This window comes from Narcine bancroftii, chromosome 11, assembly GCF_036971445.1.
Source record: "Narcine bancroftii isolate sNarBan1 chromosome 11, sNarBan1.hap1, whole genome shotgun sequence".
NCBI classification, from domain to species: Eukaryota; Metazoa; Chordata; class Chondrichthyes; order Torpediniformes; family Narcinidae; genus Narcine; species Narcine bancroftii.
Window position 1 is genome coordinate 72,516,899 of NC_091479.1, and position 20,105 is coordinate 72,537,003.

Here is a 20,105-nt window from a genome sequence, read left to right on the forward strand (position 1 = left end):
TTGCTGTTCAAATGATTTTTATTCAAAATATTGTGTTTTATCAATATTAGATACATATCACCATGAAGTACAACTTCAGGATTTATACTCTCATCTATTCCTGATGACATCGGGGTTAGGAGATGCCATTTTTCAAGTGAGATGTCAATCCAAGGACTGTTGCCTTAGAAGGATCCAAAGAAAGTCTGAACACTAATCTGAAGAGCAACAAGTTGTTATTCATCCCTGACCAGCATTCAGTGATTATTTTTGCACTGCTGTTTATGGGAGCTTGTTACAATCAAATTCAGTGCTGTGCTTCCTGTATAAATTTTGTTTAATGCATGTTTTTTTAAAATCATTTTTTGTCAGTTCTCAAGTTACAAGATATCTTTAAGCTATTTATATTTTTGTTCTTTATAGAAGCAGATGTGAGAACAATGTTTAAACAGAATATGAACAAGCAGGGAATAGAGGAATATGGAAAATGTGTAGGTGGAAGGAACTAGTTTAGAATAGCATCATAATTGGAACCGACATGGTGGGCTGACAAGACTGGACCTTGGCTGCTCTGTTTGTCCCATTTGCCAATCTGCAATATAGTTGTGCTCCATCTGACAGCACAATCTGAACATGGACCTCCATGCTTGATGTTTATAATTGTATTACTACAAGAAGGCATTAGATGGTGCTACGTTTCTTACAATTTAAAAGATATGCTTCAAAACATATCACTGGTTGTAAAATATGTTGGAAGTCCTGAGAGGCTTGTGGAAAGTGTTATATATAAATGCCATTTTTTCTGCAAGTTAGTTTGCCATTTACCACAAGATCCTGAGTTATATTTTATTCTATATCCTATCTTTGGTTCTCCCCATTTCTTTTTAACAGTTATTACTAAGTGAATTGTATTTTGTTTATATTTCCTATTAATGGATCGTGCTTGTTTTAAAAACTTATTCCAATATTAAGCTTGAACTAACGATTCTGTATGAATAATTTTGGATGGGTCACCAGATAAAGCAATTTCAAATTGCTGTGTATATTAGCATTATCTCAGTTTGGGTTCCAGTTTCTTCCCATCTCTTGCTTCACCTACATTTTTATTATGCACGAATCTTCAAAATATCAATGCTATGGGCAAACAGAACAAAAGATGGCTTGTTCACCTTTGGATTTTTTGTGCCGATATTTTCAGTAGAATTTCAGGATATTTTCTGAACAAGTGCTGTTTTTGGATATCAGCAAGCTCCAATATGCTTGACAGTGAATAAATAAATGTTTGTTTCAGTGTATGTTTTTCTCATTGGCCAATCGCACAAAAATGGAGAACTCCGTCTTCATTGTGGACACAATCTCAATTTTAATTTGGCATTTTAGAATCAATCTGCTTTACAGGCAGTGAATTAGTTTTTTTCTTATTTTGTCTGTTTTCTGAACTTGATCAGTGAAATATATTTTCTTTTTCAGTATTTCCTTGACACTTCAAATTCATCCCTGGTTCTACCAGCAGTTGACTGGAGGGCTACAAATCATTTAAAGGACAATTTTAATTGGATCAAATTTCAAATTTACCATGATCAAGAGATGGAACTGGAAATGGATCCTTCAAAACCAAACCTGATTGTAGTAAACTTGGCACCTGTTGACAGGTCAGTATAATGACCTTACCTGAATGATACATTGACACCCATTCCATAAATTAAATGCAACATCTGACTAAATATTGTTATAAGCCTATACGATAAATTTAGAGTTTGATCAAGCTATCACTGAAAGTAAATATTGTTATTGAATAAGCTTATATATTTCTGGATTCTACCACAATGAATCGAATGAATAATTATGCATTTTGTCCATTTAAAAAAAATCCGATTTCAGTTTTTGACCATCACTGGGTAACACTGGTAAATGTAGATCCTGAAAGAAGTAATAGGTCAAGTACCTCTTATCTGAAAAGCTTAAAACGGTTTGGATTTTGGAGCATTTCAGATTTTGGAACCGGTTAAGGGGTACTCAACCTGTAGTAGAGAGTATTCCCAATATTTATCTGTATTTTAATCCCTATACATTCTTTTGAAGTTTTGAAACTTGATCTTTTAATGTCAGTTTCATAGTTGTCAATGTCTATCCTAAAGCGCTAACAAAAAAATCGTAAAATATGCCGTTTTACAGCACCGCTGTCATTCTATCCCAAAGATAAAATTACCATTGTTCTTTTGCACATTTCAAGTTGATAGGCTCATTCTTTACCCCTAATTATGTTTTTTTTAAGATGGGAAAAAAAGTTATTCTGTACCCACTGATCATGATTATGTAGCTTTTCCATCCCTCCTGGTAAAAACTAATGAGGGCTTTCTGTGCAGATTTTCTGTCAGCTGCACTGATCAATGTATTTAGCACTTAGCACTTTGTTGCTGTACTCCTGTGGTAACCTGCTGGGTTTTTTTTTCTTTAAGCAGCTCACAAATCAGATATTTTTCTTTCTGCATTCCCCCTTATCTACTCTGTCACATTCCTTTAAATACCATTGATTTTGTATTAATTCCATATTTCCTTGTCAACACCCTGATCATTCACGCATAAAATGAAAAAGTGAACAGTTTATTTAAACATATGCAATGGAGATGAGTTACTTATCCAGAATCAAAACAAACTATGAGCAGGACTATTGCAGATTTTTATCCAAGTAATGTTGATGTAAATTATGCATCTCTGCCACTTAGAATTTTTTTCCCAAATCATCTTCTGATCTGGAATAATACCAGAGCGATTGTACTTAAAAGCAATTAATTTCTTTGAATTCTGAAAATTTTAACGAGTTTAGTTTTCTCAACCACAGTTCACAGCTGTTCACACTTTTACCACACTCATTACTTTTCGTCTGAGCACTATGTCTGCATTTGATTCTCTTTTAGTATTTGCAGCTATTCTGAAAAATGCTTAAAGTTATCTCATGGAAAATTGAAAAGTTGTTTTTATATTAAAGTTGTTTTATGTTGAAAATGTATCCTACAAGTTCGCACAAATATACCTATCCAATTGATAGGGCGATGTAAGGGCAAGATCTATTGCTTCTGTTATTGAGAGCATTTAATCTACACCTAATGTTCCATTGATAGTGGAGAAAATAGGGTTTACAGACATAATTTTGATGTGCTCCAGGAACTGCCAGACTGTCATGTTGGGATGTGCAACCTGCTTAGAGTGAAATTTTGTTAACTCCAGGTTGATTTTTTTTTGGTTAAAAGCACAAATCTAATAAGCAATACATTTTATTTTGTGATGAATTCAATTATCTGCCTTTGCTGCTATGTTAAAGTGTCATTTACAATCAAAAATCCACATCTCAGAGTGGAATATCCCAAAATGTAATATCAAGATCATTTACACTGCTAAAGAGGAAAAGTACTTAATTATGAAGTTACAACTAAAAATCACTTTTGCTTTGGGAGAAAATGTAAAACTTCTTTCAAGATTTTTATTTTCATGGGAAATCAGCCAAATTCCCAAATTACTGACTGCACTTTTACCTCCAAAGAAAATCATAATGTTTGACTGACTATAGGAATTTCCATGGCGCAATTTACAAGAATGCAATTTAATTTAGGTCAACAGAATGAAGAACTGGAAACTTCTAGATCTTACATATGTTCTTTGAAAGTTTTTGCATGTGGTAGGTTTGAATAAATTCTTTGTAATGATCCCCAATGACTGATAACAAAGGGACTTATTTTGACATTTACAATCCCCATCATATGGTAAATAATTAGATATTGAAAAATTGTGCAATTCAATGAATGATATGTAGTAGTTCTATTTAAGATAATCATGGTCGCACATTTAAAAACAACTATCTCTGTCTTAATGAACAGCATGAATAACTTGAAGACGGCACAGACTCTAGCTAACAATGGTAAGATTGATTTTGATTGTGTTACTTTTTCCTTATCTAAGATTAAAAGAAGTGTTGGTATTACCCATTCAATAGGATTGATAGGAAAACATTGCATGGAATGGTTTGGCTAAAAGTGGATTATGTACAACCATATTTGTTTGAACGCTGCATGCTTAAAAAGTCATTTTCTAAAAGAATTATACAAAGATTGTCAATTTTACTCTGGGTCTTCCTTCCATCAATTATGCTAATGAGTAATCTTTTCTTTGGCTTGGCTTCGCGGACGAAGATTTATGGAGGGGGTAAAAAGTCCACGTCAGCTGCAGGCTCGTTTGTGGCTGACAAGTCCGATGCGGGACAGGCAGACACGATTGCAGCGGTTGCAGGGGAAAATTGGTTGGTTGGGGTTGGGTGTTGGGTTTTTCCTCCTTTGCCTTTTGTCAGTGAGGTGGGCTCTGCGGTCTTCTTCAAAGGAGGTTGCTGCCCGCCAAACTGTGAGGCGCCAAGATGCACGGTTTGAGGCGTTATCAGCCCACTGGCGGTGGTCAATGTGGCAGGCACCAAGAGATTTCTTTAGGCAGTCCTTGTACCTTTTCTTTGGTGCACCTCTGTCACGGTGGCCAGTGGAGAGCTCGCCATATAACACGATCTTGGGAAGGCGATGGTCCTCCATTCTGGAGACGTGACCCATCCAGCGCAGCTGGATCTTCAGCAGCGTGGACTCGATGCTGTCGACCTCTGCCATCTCGAGTACTTCGACGTTAGGGATGTAAGCGGTCCAATGGATGTATACATACAATATCTAGATGCTACTTAAATGATGTACCCAAAAGTGCTGAAGAAACAATAAGCTGTTGGCATTTTGAGCCTCAGCTCTTCCTGATAAAGGTATCTGCTAAGTTCCCCCAGCACTTTTGAGTACTGCACTAGACCCCAGAAACTGCAGATTTTCTTGTTTATTATGACTTGAATTATTTTTTTCCTCTATTTGTGGCCAAAGAATGGATCAGATTTAGGAAGTCTGTTTTGATAGTACTTCAATTGAACATTGAATCAATCCTCTGCTGGGAACCCATTTTAGGTTGGCCATCTTATAGTGAAATATTGACCTGCAATTATTCTTCTATCTCATGGTCCATCAAATTTTCCAGCCTTGTCTAGATTCCCGTTCTACTCAACTTTCCTCACCTGCTTTTCATGTAGCATCCCCATTCAAGCAATCCATCCAGTTGTCACTTGTCTTTCCCTCCACCTATCTACTGACTGAATACCTGCCTCATCAACCTGTCTCTCAAAACTGATGAAGGGTCTTTATCCATTTTCTTTCTCTTTCCACAGATCTTGCTTGTTCTGTTTTTTTTCAGTTTTTATTTCAGATTTTCTGCAATTATTTTTTCATTTCCAGACTGACTCTAGTTCCCTTTCTACATCCTTTCCCAATCTAGCACCTGATATTCCCAAATTGGCATTTGATCCACATTTGTCATTCTGGACTTCCCCATCTCACCCCGATGGTCCATATTCTCCTGACTGATCCTCTTTCTCCCCATTTTCTGGGTCTCCTTCCCCAATGACCGTTCCCTTCTCCCATTGCAGACCAAGACACACCTGATTCTCCTATCTGTAATGGACAATGCCTGGAACCAGTTGTACAACTGAACCTTATGATGTGATTCCTTGAACAGAGTACCTGTGGGCCCTGTGCACCACCCATTTAAAGTCCATTTTGAGGTGCCCTTTAATTTCTAGACAGTGGAGTCTTGTCTGTGGCAAATAAGAGATCAGTGTTAATAATGGAGATCAGGGATAGTTAAGTATTTCAAATATTGCCATTTTCCCTCAGGATGTGAAAGTGATAAAATGGGATAGATTATGGAACTAGCAGGCTTGAAATATTTTATTATATTCTGTTAATAACAGAGCATTCCCATTCCCATTGATACCTCACATTAAGCTGATTTCATTGCATTATGATACTCATTAAAAAGCAAACGAAGGAATGCTTTAAACATCCTGTTCAACAGCTGCCTTTAGAGTGCTATGATCTGCATACAAATGATTTGGAAAACTAGTAGTTAGATGTTAAGGTTAGCATCAAGGAAATAATGAGCTGCAATAAAATTGATCCAGAGGTTGAGGCTGAATATGAAGCTGGATATTTTCTGAATCTTGTCCTATCATAATCTTTAATTACCTGTGTCACAGTTTTAATATGATCTATGAAAAGATTTATTTGGTTCTCAGGAACCCAAATGGAAATAAGTAAATGTGAAATGAGTTAAAATCTGCAAATTATTTTTTGGTTAACTACTAAGATAATTCTTTCTGCACATCAAAAACCCTTCTCTACATCTTTACTCTGAAGTTAAATGGATGAGCTATTTCTGCCAAAGATTAAATTATCTAATTGGGACTTTTGTTCATAAATAACTCGCAAATTAACATTATTGTTCCACTTGATGTCTTAAAAATGTGTTTTGCTCATTCAAACACAGTGGGAACGATGAAAGCATGTGCTGGAACTGGTTTCTACTGGTTGCCTCAAGTGATAAGAGTTGCATTCAAGTGATAAGAGTTATAGACTGAGAGATACAGCATGTGAACAGGGCCTTCAACCACCCATTTACACTAATCTTCCATAAATCTGTTCTTTTTTTTATTCTCCCTGCATTTTTAACAACTCACCCCATCCCTAGATTCTACCACACAGCTACAGGGAAATTTACAGAAGCCAATTAACATACCAACCTGCACATCTTATATTTCGGCTCAAGTTTTATCTCCATTAATAGAATCTGACTTGCTGTGCATGTCTCACTCACTGCTCATTGCACCATTTTACTCATTTTTTAGATGACTGCCCCCATTAATCCATTTAGCAAAGGATGCCACAACTGTCTGCATGGCCTCCATGAGCGATGTTCCCTCCCCTATCTTCTCTGCAATGTAAAACATTTCTTTTTTTCTCTTTTCTAGTTCTAATTAAAGGTTTTTCTTGTGGAATGCTGCCCGACTTGCTGAAATTTCCAGCAATTACTGTTTTGTTTCCTATTTCCATAATCTACATTTTTCAAAGTTCAAAGTGGACCTTTGAAAGATTGCACAAACATTTGCCACTTTAAATTAAACCATTTGTGGAATATGTCCCTTCCTGACTTTCAGACAAACCATCCACATTGTTATAACATATAACGATTACAGCACAGAAACAGGCCAATTTGGCCCTTCTAGTCCGCACTGATCCAAGGACCCTCCTCTAATCCCACTTACCAGCACTCTGCCCAATTCCCTCCATCCCCCTCCCATCCATATACTTATCCAACTCTTTCTTAAATGACAAAATTGACCCTGCCTCCTTTCCTGAAAGCCCATTCCACACAGTAACCACTCTCTGAGTAAAGAAGTTCCCCCTCATGTTACTCCTAAACCTTTGCTCGTCAACTCTCAACCCATGACCTCTTGTATCCATCTCTCCTACTCTCAATGGAAAAAGCCTTTCCACATCAACTCTATCTATCCCCCTCATTTTCTTAAAAACCTCTATCAAATCCTCTATCATCCTACCTCCCCCCAGGCGAATAACATAAAATCACATCGCAAAAGCTTGCTACAGTTTAAAAAAAAAACACATTATCCAGCACCCACAGGAATCACAGATGCTGGAAATACGAATTTTCCAGTTGGCTGAGACTCACTCTTACAACACCTAACTAATACACCTGCTTTAAGAATACATCATTTAAAAGACAAAAGACGGTGCAAAATGTTAAGTAATTTGAAAATAAAATCAATATTATAGTCTTTAATTAAGTAAATTTCACTTTAATCATGTAATTCCCATAATTAAAAAAAATTAAATTCGAACCCTGGTCACTGGCTTCTACGCTAACCGTGCCGCCATGATAATTAACCACCTCCCCCAAGTTTACAGATAAAACCTTACTAATACAGTATGTTTCCAATTATCTGGATGCCGATCTACTGAAGTTCTCAAATATCCAAAAAAATTTTGGTTGAGATATGACATCACAATTTGAAAAGAGTTGATTTTTTTTAACCCACTGTGCTCAAGTGGGGGTCTGACGTGCAGTAAGCACTATTTTGAATCAATGGTGCTCTTGTGTACAGTACTGTTCAGAGATATAGCTGTAGCGGGGGGGTCTGTAACGTGGTTAGCACTACTAGAATCAATGGAGCTTTTGTGTACTGTTCAAAGATATAGCTCTGGTGGGGGTCTATCGCGCAATGGCAAAGAGGTCTGCAGAGAGCATTGTCGATGTCAGTGAGAAGAAAAGGAGGAAGTGTTTATGTCTGTCTATAGAACAAGGTCAAGCTGCCGTCGAAACTGGACAGTGGTGTATGTATGAAATGTCTAACAGAGGAGTATGGTGTTGGAACAACCACAATCTTGAGGAACAAGGATAAGCTGAAGTTCTATTCTGAACGTGAAGATGAGAAGTTAATGAAAGATAGAAAAACAAGGTAAAAAGGAAGAATGTATTGATGGAGTGGATCAAACAGTGTCGCAATGAACACATGCCACTTAATGGTTTGCTGATCATGAGACAAGCAAAGCTCATTCATGATGAACTGAAAATTGAAGAGAACTGTGAATATTCAGCAGGCTGGTTGATCGGATTTAAGAAAAGACATGGCATTAAAATGTTAAAGATGAGTGGCAAAAAGCATCTGCTGATCGCGAAGCAGCAAAGAGATTCATTGATGAGTTTGACAAGATCATTGCTGATGAAAACCTGAACCCCATAACAAATCAATAATACTAATGTTACATCACTCTTTTGGCCTTTTTGCCCCAGAACTATACTGGCTGATGAGACAACCCCTACAAGAATTAAGGACAGAATAACTGTGCTGGGATGTGTTAATGCAGCAGTAAACTTGCTGTGATAAGCAAAAGCTTGTGTCCTCATTTTTTAAAGGAGTCAATTTCTTACCAGTCCATTATTATGCCAACAGAAAAGCACGGATCCCCAGGGATATCTTTTCTGATTGGTTTAACAAACATTTTGTACCAGCAGGTCGTGCTCACTGCAGGGAAAACTGGACTGGATGATGACAGCAAGATTTTTTTTATTCCTTGACAACTGTTCTGTTCATCCTCCAGCTAAAAGTCTCAACAAACATAATGTTCATGTCATGTGCCTTTTCCCCCAAATGTGACTCCTTAATTCAGCCATGAGACCAAGGTATCCTTATATCACTGAAGAGTGAATATAAAAACAGTTTCTTGAACAGCATGCTGATAGGAAGTTTCCAAAAGGAGATGCCATTTATGCTGCTGCCAAAGCTTGGAACAAAGTGACTAAAGACACAGTTGTATGTGCCTGGCACAATCGCTGGCCTGCAACTATGTTCCTTGATGATGAAGAAGATGATGGTGAATTTGAAGGATTCCATGGGTCAGGTGAAAATAAAATGTTGTTGGATCTCCTCTCATATGCAAAACATATACCTTCAGAGTCTGTCAATAAGCTGGAAGAAGAGAATATTGAAGACGTTTTTAACATTGAAAATGATGCTCCAGTTGTTCATTCACTGACCGATGGTGAAATAGCTGAACTTGTTCTGCATCCAGGTGAGTGCAACGAAGAGGACTTAGTTAACACTGCAGAAAAAGTGCCTGTCAACGACATTGTAAACATGTGCGATGTACTTATTGATGCACTCGAGCAGTGTGCATTCATAACAAAAAGAAATCATGTTGAAATAATCTAGTATCAAAGACGGACTGCTAAGACAAAAAAAAGGTTGTTATGAGACAGATGACATTGGAGGAAACATTTGAAAAAAACGTTCCACAGAAATTCTAGTGTTTGTTGCTACATTTTCTAAGTAGAGATTAATTTTTTTTTTGGTAAGAATTAAACATTATTTCATGCTTGAAAAACCTGTTGTTGTTTAACTGTGGATACAAGTGTTCCACTAAAATACTACTGTTCTGCTTAAAGAAATGTCTTGATTATCCGAAAAATCCGGATAACCGAGATAGGTCAGGCCCCAAGCATTTTGGATAATCGGAAACGTACTGTATACCTAATATTGACTCTAACTGGGCAGGGATAAGGAGACACTTTGGGAGAGTCACTCCAGCGGCGAGCGGCATTGGCTGGCTCTTCATCCTGGGTGACACCATTTTATTCAAACACAACTTTATTGAAACTTTATTCAAACAGCTGCTGAGGGAATGTTTGCTCCCATCTTCGCCAAGTGTTTGTGTGTTGCTTTTACTTTTACAATTTAAAATTTTTATTTAAACTTTTAATTCAACTTTATTTATTGTTTTTTTTTAAAATCATTTATTTATTTCTTCGATATTTTATTTGCTGGTTGTTTGAGTTTTTGGTTGATTGAATGCCAGATAATGGGATTTTACTGTGTTGTATCTCATTGTTCATCTCTTGTGTCCTAATGACAGTTGTTTTAATTGATCTCTAAGATCTGGTGATAAGATTTTGAGCAACTATTTTTCAGATTAAAGCAAGTATAGTTTTCTTAGAGTAAATGCTTAAAGAGAGAAATTCGAGATGCATTCAAAGCCATTTAAACAAAATAGAACCATTGAAAGCAAAGCATAACAAAACAATAAAAAAATTATAAAGGAATCAGTACAAGGGTTCAAGTGCAATACAGCACACTTTGATCAATTATTCTCAATCTCCAAACTTCTTTTGGGTCCACGGTGAAATCCATCACTCCTGTTAAAACAGTTGTTTGTCTTATTGGGGTGTATGTTCATGCAGTAACTAATTCCTATATTTATTTCCTCATGTTGCTGAAGTAAATAAATTTTCATTGTTCTGGGATCCACGAACACAGGTTTTTTGCCTTAAAATGTGTATGCTTTGAACCTCTCACTGCTCAAATCCCATTTCCAGATAAAGTAATTGGGATGACAACAAACGCTTTGAAAGGGAAAGGTCTCTGGTTTACTGGCATTTACACAGCTTTAAGACCTTCTGTGGTGAGTAATAACCCATATTTCTGAGTTCCATTAATAGCAGGAAATTCATCCATGTGCCCATATGGCTACACATGGGGTCTTTGTTGTATTAAGGAGCTTCTACTGAGATCCCATTGTATTATTTGGCAATGGCAGATGTTAACATGAAGCAGAGCATGAAAGTCTGCAGACATCGTGGTTGAAGTCAAAACACAATGCTGCAGAAACTCAGCAGGTACTTTATATAGCAAAGATAAAGGTGCGTAACCAATGTTTCGGGCTTGAGCCCTTCATCAAGGTATTTTTTACAGGTCCTTAGTGTGTGAAGTGTTACATTGCTCCTTTAGAAAAAAATTACTTGTTTTCTTGTAATCTTTGCAAATGTAATATTGGCAAAGCAACAAATGACTGACCAATAGAACACTTAGCAGCAATGATAAAATGAATTGTGTTCCTGTTTTAAAATTATTCAGTCCATCTTCTACCACCTTGGATCTAGAAGACTTCAGTACCTTCATAACAAGAACCAACTCCCTTGTGGCTCCACATAGTTGATTCATGTGCAGGTATTCCTCGACATATGTCCATGTTCTGTTCTGGCTGACCATTCGTATCTCGGAATGGGGTTATGTTGGAATTGCCCTGTATTCCTGTTATAGTTTGTCAAATACAACATGGCGGCCACCAAAGCCATCTCTCACGAGAGGCCCGATTTTCAACTTAATCGTGTAAATTTTATTTTTTTCTTTCATTTCGGTCCTCCTCTTATAGTGACATCAAGGAAACGTTCTTTGACAGACCTAACACCATTTTTAATAAAAGGTGATTTGGAAAACGTGTGCAGATTGCTATGGCTGGGGAGGGAGAGATTGAAGAGGGAGAGAGAGCGTTGGCAATCTGCGCATGCATTTTAAATCACAACATAGGTTTTGAGATGATGCCACTCCCCCTAGTTACCCAGTGCCAATTTGGGCTCCCGGCAGGAGTGGGGATGTCAGGCTCCCAGTCGGAACAAGGGGGAATATTACCTGTACAGTATTTTTTAAAAATTTCAATTGAATGTGCGGATGGGCGTAAATCGCATAGTTCATAAGTCGAGGAGTTATATGCAAAAGTAACACAAGGATATTCTGGATTTGTTCATTTAACCCCCTTATTCTTGCTCTTCCACTCAATAAGGTCTCAGGAAAATGTTTACCTCAGCACCACTCTCTTGCAGTATTGCTATTTTCCTTGTTTCCCCTAATATCTAACAATCCTTGAGAATATTTTAGTTACTGAGTCATTGCTCTTTTCAGTAAAGCACTCCAAAGATTCAGTCTATTCTGGGTGAAGAAATTTCTTCTCATCTCTGTCCGAAGTGGTGAGACCCCTATTTTGAGATGGTAACTCCTAGTTCTATACACCCCATCCAGGGAATCATTGCTTTCTTTTCAAGAATCAATCAGAAAGGTCCTCCTGCCAGGAAAATGTCAAAGTAACAAATATTAGCGGCGTCATGGATGAAAGTGAAAAGAGCCTGGATAAAGGGAGACAAAATAGAGTCAAGGGAGGAAGAAATGAATTATTTGGGACACAGGCTGAAATACTGGGTCCACCAGCAGAATCTTGCTTGCGGAAGAGTTAACGTGGGATGTGTGGGATCTGAAATGATGAAGCTGAAGGTTATGGAGGGAAGGTCTCCTCAGGAAGTGATATGTCCCTATCTGGGATGTAATGGCCTGATGTTCAGTGTTGGGGTCATGACTCAGAGGGAGGTGTGAAGAGATATCTAAGAGAGAACATTCAGGTTCTGAAGTGGAGGTCAATTTGCACAATGACAGCTTCATCACTCTTGTCAGTCGGTTTGTTGAGGTTGGTCCTTAATGTGTGAAGTGCTGCATTTAGGGTTGGGTCAGGTGGTGTAGGTGAGAGCAGTAGAAAAATTGGGGAGAGTTAACATTGATTTGCAATTGACAGTGACTAGATCTGGAGATGGTTAAAATCTGGAAGAAGGGATTGATTTTAGATTGGGAATTCTGGAGATTGGAAAAACTTTCCACAGTCAGGAGAAAGGATCCTTGGTCAAGCAAGTGGGCAAAAAATTTAAAATGAAAAAGAGGTAAACATGATGTCTTGGAATTCATTAAATCTGTGATATTGGGGGGTGAAGTTGAGGTCCCTGTGGAAAACTGATTGTTTAGGATCACAAAGTGGGAGAATAAAAGCACACCACAGGCTGTGAATGGAGGAAAATGGAGGGCAAAATATCCAAAGGAGTATAATCTGAATTCTAGTCTTGTTGGTTTGCGATCCTTGATGTCTGGGAAAAGAATTCTTTATTTTAAATTCAAACATCACATGGGGATAAGGACAACCCTCACTGAGTAGAGGGAGTCACTGCTATTGTAGTGAGATGGCAAGAACAAGCATGTGGTAGCCATGCAATTAAGAATGGATTTTGGGATGCAAAACTTGGGGGGGTGGGGTATCTGAACTGTTTAATTTTCAATCTTCCGTTTATTGTCTTGAGTGCTGAGGTACAGAGAAAAAATATGTTTACATGCCATTGAGCTAGACCATCCAGAAGAACAGCAGAATAAAACTCAATACAGAAAGTAGAATTACAGTGAGAGATCAATTCAAACAGTTATTTTACTGTGAAGGATGAAATTCAATTTGAATTCAGATGGAATAGGTTGGAAGCAGTGACACTATTGAGGAAAGATGTAGCTACGGAAGCAAGTTTTTGTCATCATTTTATCATGTTTATGAAGGAGATGGAAACCACCAAGGGTGAACATTTTAAAGAGATAGATAAAATTCTTGTTGGAGAGAGTTGCAGACTTTCTTCAAAGAGCAAAAAAGTTTGGATGCTGGAATTCCAAACTGAAAATACTAGAAGACCTCACCCAGTCAACCAGAATCACTTGGATCCGCTTTGGAGGGTTGGCAGGGTACCCTCGTGGCTGGTCAGGGACCGAGGGGTCACTGGTTTGGTTTGCAAAGGCTTGGGCACACACAGGGAAGGACATGTGAAACAGGACTCAGTTTCCTCATGGTCATCTCTGTCCATCCATGCATCTCCATCCTCTGACCACATGTTGATTCCTTCCCCTGCTGGACAATTGCTTGGACCTTGACTGAGTCAAGCTGCCAGCCAGACTGGCGAGCTGCTTGCAGATGCTGTGTTTTAATCAGCTTGCAAGCTGTCTCTATATCTTTCATCTCTAGGTTGGTTGCTTGCACTTGGGCAGTCTGTGCCTCCTACCGTAGTGCACACAACTGCGATGGAGGTTGGATTCCATCTCCCTATATTTCTGGGTACCCTGTTGGCCTAATTCTCCTATAATTTCCAGTTGGTGTCTCAGGAGACACACCATAAGCCAAAGAAATACCCCTCCCCCAATCCCATGACTCCCCTTGGTCTCAGGAAGAGCACCATGTGGTGCCCAATCTTCTCCCTTCATGGGCCCAGACACTCAGCCCAGTCTACCAGTCTTCTGAGGTCCACCAGTGAACCTACTAATCTACTAAATCTGGCACCTATCATCAGTACTCCCGGGAATTATCTCTCATGCCCCGAAACTCCCTTACCTGCTAAGGGCCCCTTCCTACCAATCCTGTTGGCAAGGAAGCATGCCATAACACATAAATGATGGAAGATCACACACATGCTTGTTAATAAGTTCAAATGTCGTGACCGCATGTGGGTCCAGCCGATACCCCTTGAACCCTGCTCTCAGTGCCAATTGTTGTGTGGAAAGGGAAATGTTCAGTGGTTCAAAGAGCAATGAGTCTAAAGTCAGGCTGCATACAGGAAGGATCTTTATTAAAACACACATAAGGGGATTGCAATAGGGATAACACACACTAGTACTCTCAACCACAATGCAATATAATCAGTCACATCGGACTTAACACTACCGAAACCAGCAACTGCTTACACTCATATAAACACCAGACTTAACACTACCAATACTAGCAACTGTATACAGACTTACAAGTCCAGTACAACCCAGTCATGTCGGACTTAACACTTCCGTAACTAGCAACTGTGTACAAACTTATAACAGCCTTGTCTAATGTGGGCATGGCTCTAATATGATCTAACAGCCCCAATCCCTTTATCAATGACTCATCCAGGGTTGTCCACAGTTCGCGACCTGGAGTGGGGCAGGGTTTGTCTCAGGACCTAAAGGCAAAGAGAGAGAGCTAGTGCATGTGTTGAACTTCACAGTACACTAAGCTGGAGGGTGCCCAGGTAATCTTTTGTTTATTAAATGGTCAGGTGCATACTAATTGGTGGGCAGAGTCCAACCTTGATTGGCAGGTGATGTTACTTCCAATTAAGCTCCAGATGGAAAGGTCACATGACCCACCACAATCCCACTGTTCCTGATGGAGAGGTCACATGACCCTCCACAATCCACACTCCCAGCAGGTTCCAGATGGATAGGTCACATGGCCCTCCACAAACCACACTACAGAAGACATGGAGGATGGTCTAGACTGGAAGACCTCATCTTGGGAGCAGATACAATGAAGACAGAGGAATTTGAAGGTTTAGAATCCTTGCAGAGGACTGGGTGGGAAGAGTATACTCGAGATAGTTGTTGGAGTTGGTAGGTTGTAGAAAATGTCTGTAGAAACCTTGTCTCCTGAGATGGAGACAAAGAGATCAAGAAGGGGCAGAGTGTCACCAGAGTTGGACCAAGTGAATTTGAGGTTGGGATGAAAGTTGGAGCAAAGTGGATAAAGTTGATGAGCTCATCATGGGTGCATGAGGCAGCACTGATGTAGTCATCAATGTAGCAGAGGAAGGGTTGAGGAGTCTTGCCTGTGTAGATGCAGCAAAGTCAACAAAAAGGCTTTGATCAATTAATCAGTCTTTTGATTTGGGGAAAGTGCGATGAGTCAAAGGAGAAGTTATTGAGGATGAGAACAAGTTCTGCCAAGTGGAGGAAGGTGATAGTGGAAGGGGACTGGTTAGATATTGTGAAGAAAAAGAAAAATGGCTTTGAGACCTTCAGTAAGTTTGGGGGGTGGGGGGTGGGTGTCAAGAAAATGGATGTGAAGATTTGTTTGTTTATTGTCAGCCACATTAACCTTACTTGGACAAAGTTTTCAATTCTGTTGTTACATCAAGTTTATTTGTTATGAAGCAAAGCCTGGGTTGACCAAGTTAAAACATGTGGACTTGTACAACAACACATAATTCCTTAATACAGAGGACTTTTAATGCTGCTAATTCACCTTGACCTGACAGTCAAACTATTATAAATGAAGTTAAAATAGAAAATGTTGAAAACACTTAGCTGATGAGGTATTATCTGTGCAGTAGGAAACATGTTTCTGGTCAAACCCCATTTGACAGAACTGAGAAAAACATTTTTTTTAAATGAGAAAGCAATATATTTAAGTAACAGAGAAGGTAGAGGAGTAATACCTTGAAGAAGAGCTCAGGCCCAAAACATTGCTTATATATTTCTATATTTTTAACAGCAATCACAGTGTCTGCAGACGTTCATGTTTCACTCCAGGGGAATGATGGGTAAGACAAGAGGGCTATGCCTAAAAAGGTGAGGTATTGGTTAAAATGTAGATGAAATGGCAATGGAGCAAAGAAACCAAGCAGAGACCAAAACAGTACTGCAGGGCAATGAGGGAATTTATCAGTGCCTCAATGGATTAGTGCAAAGATAAAGATTTCAGTCTCAATAGGCCTTCTCCTGCTCCTATTTCTTATATTCAGCGGTGGCTTTGGATTCCATTGTTTAAGTGTTACTTGATCTTGTGATGATATCTTTTGTAAATAAAGAATTGTATTGATTTGGGTTAAACAAATCTGCCGTTAAGTAATTGCAATTTCAGCTTAGCATTGATACTATAAATAACTTAGAAAGCTAGTTGAAAGCAATTAAGGACTGCAAAGATGCACAAAGATTATTCATAAGATTAAATAATTTAATATGATTAAAATTATTGGTTTATGAGGTTGCATTTTTCACCGAATCTACACAGCAGTTCCAGAAATAGATATGACTGCACTAAAAGGGGCCTATTGTATCTGTACTAGCTCTATCCTAGAGTTTGGCCTTGGTTCCGCATCTTTTAATAGCTCTGCGGTAGTACAGATCTATCACCAATGTATATAGTGTATATAGTTGCAGTATCTAGACTGTGCTTACAGCGATTGGCTGAGAGCTTAGCCACGCCTACTGTCTGGGCCTTAAAGGGTTGTGTCCCTAGCCAGGTCGGATCATTCCGAACTGGTCGGCCACCTGTGAAGAGCTCCTGTCTTTTGCTAATAAAAGCCTTGGTTTGGATCAACAAGTCTTTGATTCTTTCGACGAGCTCTACAAGCTCTATCATTTCAAATACTTACCCAGCAGTCACTATTCTCAGCCTCAATCACCTATTGTGATAGTTTCATAAAAAAGATTCCTTACTAATTCTTTTCTTTTCAATTGGTAATCCCAGTGTATTTTGACATTTTGATGAATGAATCATAAATCATATTAACTAATTGCTTCTGACTTTAGTTGCTTTGTCTAACATTCTCTTTTCAATCTTTCAGGTTATTAGTCACAGTACTGATAGAATGATTCACACAGGAAGGCAATTGCTGGCCATGGATTCAACTAGTTCTGCTCCACACCCACCACTGAATGTGACAAATGGTACAAATACGTGCATTCTCTTTTACGCTACCAGTCTACAACTAAAAGTCAATGGAACATTAATCGACCTGACCAATGAAACCTTTATTTCTACTTCAGTGGACACCAATAGTTCTGCATGTTCAACCACTAATGCCACGTAAGTGGAAGAAGTTGCAATACTAAACCTAAATATCAGCTCTCTTATGTTAAACAAGAACCTTATTCAAATAAAGCATAGTGAGATAGAACTCCTTATAGGGTTTAGATACTTGTTCCTTATCAATTCGGTAAGATCTTTGACGCCTATTTTGCTTGTGAAACTATGGCGATAGTGATTTCTACTATTTTTCTTCGTTCTTATTCATATATTTCAATTAACCTCAAGATTTGTTTGCTGGGATGGGGGTGGGGGGAGGGGGAGGGCGTGGCGTGATGGTGTAGGCAGAAGATATGGGAAAACACACCCTGGCAGTACTTTTAAAAACCTATATAAAAGTTTTTAAATTATTTTTAAAACTGTTGATTGTATTGTTGATGCATTCTGCAAGCAACTATGAAAAAAACTAAGACTCAAACTGCAAAGAAAACAGCCACTAAACAGTTAATTGCTACAGAGGAATCTTGGCCTACCTTGCAAATGGAGCCTCCGGATTCGATTTCCCTTCAATCCCGACCGCAGTGCCAGTCCAGCGGTAAGGTGCATACTGTCGCACAAGATGGCGCCGGAGTTCGACATCGACTTAATCCCAACCAGGAGGATCATCTGCGCATGTGTGAAACTTCACGCATGCGCTCATCACCCGAAACGGGCACCTGGTCTCCCTCAGTCCAGCAACTCTGGGCTGATGGGGGATGGCATCTGCACCTGCAGTTGGGCCGAGGTGGCCTTTGTGTCGACGGAGGAAGAAGAGGACATCGCTGGAATGGAAGAGGAATACCACCAGATGGAAGAAGAAACAGTTATATTTCAGGGTAAGCCGATGGTGAGGCAGACTTCTAAGTTTAAGTCTGATCCTCATTATTCAGATTTACCTTCTAAGCAAGTGGAAAATTTGGCTGTACAAATAAGCCAAGGATTCTTAATTATGATGGATCAGTTTGCTGAAACGAAAGGAGAAATAGCTTCTGTAAAAATGGATGTGGCAAAATGTTTGAAAGCTGTGGATAAGGTTCAAGACCGAAATGATTATCTGTGAAGACGATGTTGATCACTGCAAAGAAAAGGTGGGACAGATGGAGGATTCGTTTTACTGGCTGGGAAATTCAGAAAAATTATTTGTTGAAGAAAATTGACGTTTTGGAGAACCAAAGTCAGAAGAATAATATTAAGATAGTTGGTCCTCCGGAAGATTTTGAAGGTCTGGACCCAGTCTAGTTTTTTCAGAAGTGGACTCCCGAGGTTTTGGGAATAACATATTTTCTGAATAGTCTGGAGTTGGACAGGGCTCATCGAGCCGTATGAAGGAAGTCGCTTCCTGGCCAAGTGCTACGCTCCATCTTGATCCGTTGCTTGCGTTACCAGGACAGAGACTTGTGGTACAGAATGCGAGAAGTAATTGGGGTTCATTGCTTGTTAAAAATAAAAGAATTTCTGTGCTGGTTTGAGTCAAGCTGTGATTAAACGTCGCAAAGAATTTAATGCAGCTAAAGCTGTTCTGTGGAAAAAGGGTGATAAATTTGTCTTTCGTTATCCTGCTGTAATTAAAGTTTTTAATGGAGATTATCAGTCTCAATTTTTTTCTGATGATGCTGAAGCTCTTGTCTTTGCTAATTCTTTACCCGCAAATAAGCAGGTGCAAAATTCAGACAGGCTTCCTCAGCAGCTCGTTGTAACTCAAAAAGGGAAGAACTGTAAATGAGAGATGGAATCTCAACAGTTGATTGATTTTGGAATTGATGATGATCAAGTTAACCGAGATCTGGACGAAGCTTTTCATACCTGAGATTATTTTGTTCTGTTCAGGGGAGGGGGGGGGGTGATTCAACTGCTGATCCCTTCCAAAGTCGTCGGCCGCTTTGTGGCATTTGTCACTCTCGCATAATTGAGGGAGGTAATACTATTCAGTTTTTTTTTTGTTTTTTTTTAATGGGGCTTTTTGGTTTTTTTTGTTTTTTTTAATGGGGCTTTGTTTTTTTTTGGTTTTTTTTTAATGGGGCTTTTTGGTTTTTTTGGTTTTTTTTTAATGGGGCTTTTTGTTTTTTTTTCTTTTCCTTGAGGAGATCTTTAGCTTTGTTTGTGTTGATGTCATGGGGAGGTGCTTTGCCATTTATGGTGGGATGGTTATAGCGACATTATATGGCTAATTTAAACTTTGCTACTTTTAATGTTAATGAGCTCAAAAATCTGAATAAGAGAAAAAATGTATTCGCATATATTTAAAAAATTGAAGGTTGATGTTGCCCTCTTGCAGGAGACACATTTGACTGAGAAGGAACATCAAAGATTAAAAAGAGATTGGGTTGGACAAGTTATAGCATCTTCTTTCAATTCTAAAGCAAGAGGTGGCGCTATTTTGATTAATAAGAAGTTAGCTTTCAGATTGGATTCAGCTTTTGAGGCAGCTGGTAGACATTTGATTGTCAATTGTAAAATATTGGACCTTAAGGAATGTTTATGCTTGTG

The 20,105-nt window shown here is 38.8% G+C and overlaps 1 protein-coding gene across 1 annotated transcript in view; it reads left to right on the forward strand.

Annotated features, from left to right (window-relative positions):
* Positions 1 to 20,105, forward strand: part of LOC138745900 (V-type proton ATPase subunit S1-like) — a 53,876-nt gene that overhangs the window by 19,003 nt on the left and 14,768 nt on the right. The window contains exons 4-7 of the mRNA XM_069903384.1: positions 1,450 to 1,631; positions 3,855 to 3,895; positions 10,774 to 10,859; positions 17,398 to 17,639. Coding sequence (XP_069759485.1) covers positions 1,450 to 1,631; positions 3,855 to 3,895; positions 10,774 to 10,859; positions 17,398 to 17,639 — 551 coding nt within the window. The remainder of the gene's footprint in view (positions 1 to 1,449; positions 1,632 to 3,854; positions 3,896 to 10,773; positions 10,860 to 17,397; positions 17,640 to 20,105) is intronic.